This window comes from Macrotis lagotis, chromosome 1 (genome assembly GCF_037893015.1).
Source record: "Macrotis lagotis isolate mMagLag1 chromosome 1, bilby.v1.9.chrom.fasta, whole genome shotgun sequence".
NCBI lineage: Eukaryota > Metazoa > Chordata > Mammalia > Peramelemorphia > Peramelidae > Macrotis > Macrotis lagotis.
In genome coordinates this window covers 543,604,488-543,607,713 of record NC_133658.1, presented here as the reverse complement: position 1 = coordinate 543,607,713, position 3,226 = coordinate 543,604,488, and the positions used below count along the sequence as shown (strand labels likewise).

The following is a 3,226-nucleotide window of genomic DNA, read 5'->3' as shown; positions in this document are numbered from 1 at the left end:
AAAAAGCTCCCTGTGCTTTTCTCAGAGGTGGGTGAAAAGGGAAGCAAGAGTTGGGCACTTAGGAGAAGAGAATATTGTAAACACAACAAAGCAAGCTGTATAGCTGACCCACTTTAGCTAAGAAAGGAAGCAGGTGTAGGCACTAGTGAAGGAAGTGCTAACATTAGCCAGTTTTTGAGATGAGGAGCAATAAAATATTGCTGCAGTTTGCCTTAAACCAGTCTCATAATTTTCAAATGCAGAGTGAATGTGAAGTGAGAATGATTAGAAACAGGGCTGGGATCACTGCTGAATGAGATAGAAGGGTTGCAAAAATCTAGGGGGCCCTAGCACTTTCCCTTTTGTTTCTGTACTCAGGACATTTCCCCTCAGGAAATATTACCAGAAAGACCTATTATGTGTTTGTTTCTCTGAGATTTTTCAAACTTGTCTCTCTCTGTGCTGATGAATTTCCTGAAGCACATAGAACACCAATATGGAATTAGTTGATAATGATGAAGTGATGCCTTAGATTTAGCTATTGATATTTGTCTGAAACAGTCTGTTTTCTTTTAGGGGTTTTAAACCAATTTTTGTGTCATGGATTCTTTTGGTAATATGGTGAAGATGACTATGGATTTTTCAAGATTTTTAAAATGTATATAATAGACAGGATTGCAAAAGAAATCAATCATTTTGAAAGACAGTTATCGACTTCCGGAGCGGTATGTGAAGAGTTTGGCGGTGTAACGTTCTTGGTGGAGCCCGGCGCGGGGCGGAGGCCCGGCGGCCGCGATGGCGTTGGAGACGGTTCCCAAGGACCTGCGGCACTTGCGAGCTTGTCTTCTCTGTTCCTTGGTTAAGACTATTGACCAATTTGAGTATGATGGCTGTGATAACTGCGACTCATACCTACAGATGAAAGGTAACCGAGAGATGGTATATGACTGTACAAGTTCTTCTTTTGATGGGATCATTGCAATGATGAGTCCGGAGGACAGCTGGGTCTCTAAATGGCAGCGAGTTAGTACTTTCAAGCCTGGAGTTTATGCAGTGTCAGTCACTGGCCGTCTGCCTCAAGGAATTGTTCGGGAGCTGAAGAGCCGAGGTGTGGTCTACAAATCCAGAGACACAGCAATCAAGACTTAGTGAGACATGAGGACATCCAAACGCCTCTCCTCTTGAACTTCTATCACTGCTGAACTGAAAGAATACTATTCATTTTCCCACTTACCCTCCATTCTCCAATCTTTTGAGGGATGTAAAGAAGCAATAATGACCGACTGCAAGGGCATTGGATTCTGGATTGTTGAAAGAGGGTTGGATTCATAAGATTATAGAAATGTTGAGGTAGAGTTCTGTGGAACTTTCTATTTTTTAGCGAGGCTGTTGGATTGTGTGTGTGTGGAAAAGAGGATAATAAATGTGAACTGTTTTAGTCAGAAGCACTCTTTCTCAAGTTCTTTGGTTCAGACCACCTCTTACCCAGCTATGAAGAGGGGTCACATTCTTTTTGTCAAGGCCCTCTAAATGGTTGCTGACCATTTGAAACTTCATATTGCAATGTATTTTGGGTTTTACCTCATTACAAGCTTTTTAAAATTAGTAATATTTTATTTTCTTCCCAATTACTAATTAATTTTTACAAGATTTTGAGTTTGCAATTTTTCTTACTCCTCTTTTCCCCTCCCTATTTTTTGAAAAATAGTTGGCAGTTTGCTATGGTTTGTACATGTGTAAAACATATTTCCATATTAGTCTTAATTGTGGAAAAAGAAACTGATCAAAAAGAAAAGACTGAAAGAATAAATTAATTGAAAAAAAAGAAAGACAGTTATCAAACTTTTTTTTTAAAATAATGTCATAGATTCCAGGTTAAAAGCCTTGGCTTAGACTGCTGTCTATGACAGAGGTCAAAATCATATCCAACTTAGAAGAGTTACCTCAAATTAACTAAAAAGTACTATACAAGTAAAATAAATGAGCATTGCTCTTGAATAACAAAGTTATGACAATCTACCCAGTTTTTACAGGTTACTCAACATGAATACTAACTCCTTGAGATTCTTCCCCATAAATAAAATGACTAATCCAAGTGACTTACCAATCACAGCTCCCTTAGATATCTTTTACACCATTCCCTTCTCTTTCCCACCAAAACAGATCTCTTCCTCTGGAATTCTCACCATAGCCACAGACACTCCCTGAAATTTTCAAAGGACAGAAACATTTGCGGTATAGACCATTCTGATTTGCATACAGAAGGAAAAATCTCCAGATGTGAGAGGAAAGACTATAGAACCAAGACTGTCCATCTATTTATCTCCATCTTCTGAACTAGGGCATATCTTTTACTGATAGTGTTCCAGGAACTCAGAATTTTTCATGGCTTGATAGAAGCCACTTGTGGGAGAAATGGTGCCAAGGACCTCCAGGAGTCCTTCAGGCAACAAATAAGAAAACAAAAATTCTGAGGATAAAGAAAGGATTATGATGTGAAGATCTGGAAAGCCTCTTTTGCTCCTGTTCCCATCTGCCCTATCTTCCTACAAAGAAGTCAGGAGAGGTAGGGGAATTAGCATCATCCTCACCCTCCCTAGTTCCAGCAAAATGAGATCATCTGACAAGAGACATTTTTGTCCATATTAGGGAAGACTCATTTTTATCCTGTCACCTTGTTAAATATTCACACATCTCAGGACTATCAGACAAGTGATCACCTGCCTCACAGTCTTAAACCATTATCTCCCAATGTTGAGCATAGTACTACTTTATTGTTTTCTGACTTGACCAACTATGGACTCTCCTCTTATTTTCTCTCTTAGGAAGATTTAAGCTCACTATAACATATATATATATATATATATATATATATATATATATATATATATATATATATATATATATCTCCATATAGAAATATATGTATATGTACACATATATAGTTATATAGTTCATATATATGTCTATAGATATATGCACATACACTAAACCATCTAAAATGATACTTTAGGAAATAAGTAAGTTCACTTCACTGGAAGTGAGATAATCATTTGTCTAATATGTCAAATATGTTGTCCCATATTTTCATTTATGAGGTTGAATTAGATGACCATTTAACTCCTTTTCAAATTCTGAGATTCTGTGCCTCTCTGAGTTCTCTTGGCACAGGAGAAAGATTCTAAACTTGGCATCAAGAAGATCTGAAATCAAATACTGCCTTGGACACCTAGTAGTTATATGACCT

The 3,226-nt window shown here is 37.6% G+C and overlaps 1 protein-coding gene across 1 annotated transcript; it reads left to right on the top strand.

The window, feature by feature from the left end:
* The first annotated feature begins 721 nt into the window (after window positions 1-721).
* LOC141521170 (transcription elongation factor SPT4-A) lies at window positions 722-1,708 on the top strand. Its single transcript, XM_074233425.1, has one exon. The coding sequence runs from the start codon at window positions 775-777 to the stop codon at window positions 1,126-1,128; it is 354 nt and encodes a 117-aa protein (XP_074089526.1). The 5' UTR covers window positions 722-774; the 3' UTR covers window positions 1,129-1,708.
* The last annotated feature ends 1,518 nt before the right edge of the window (window positions 1,709-3,226 follow it).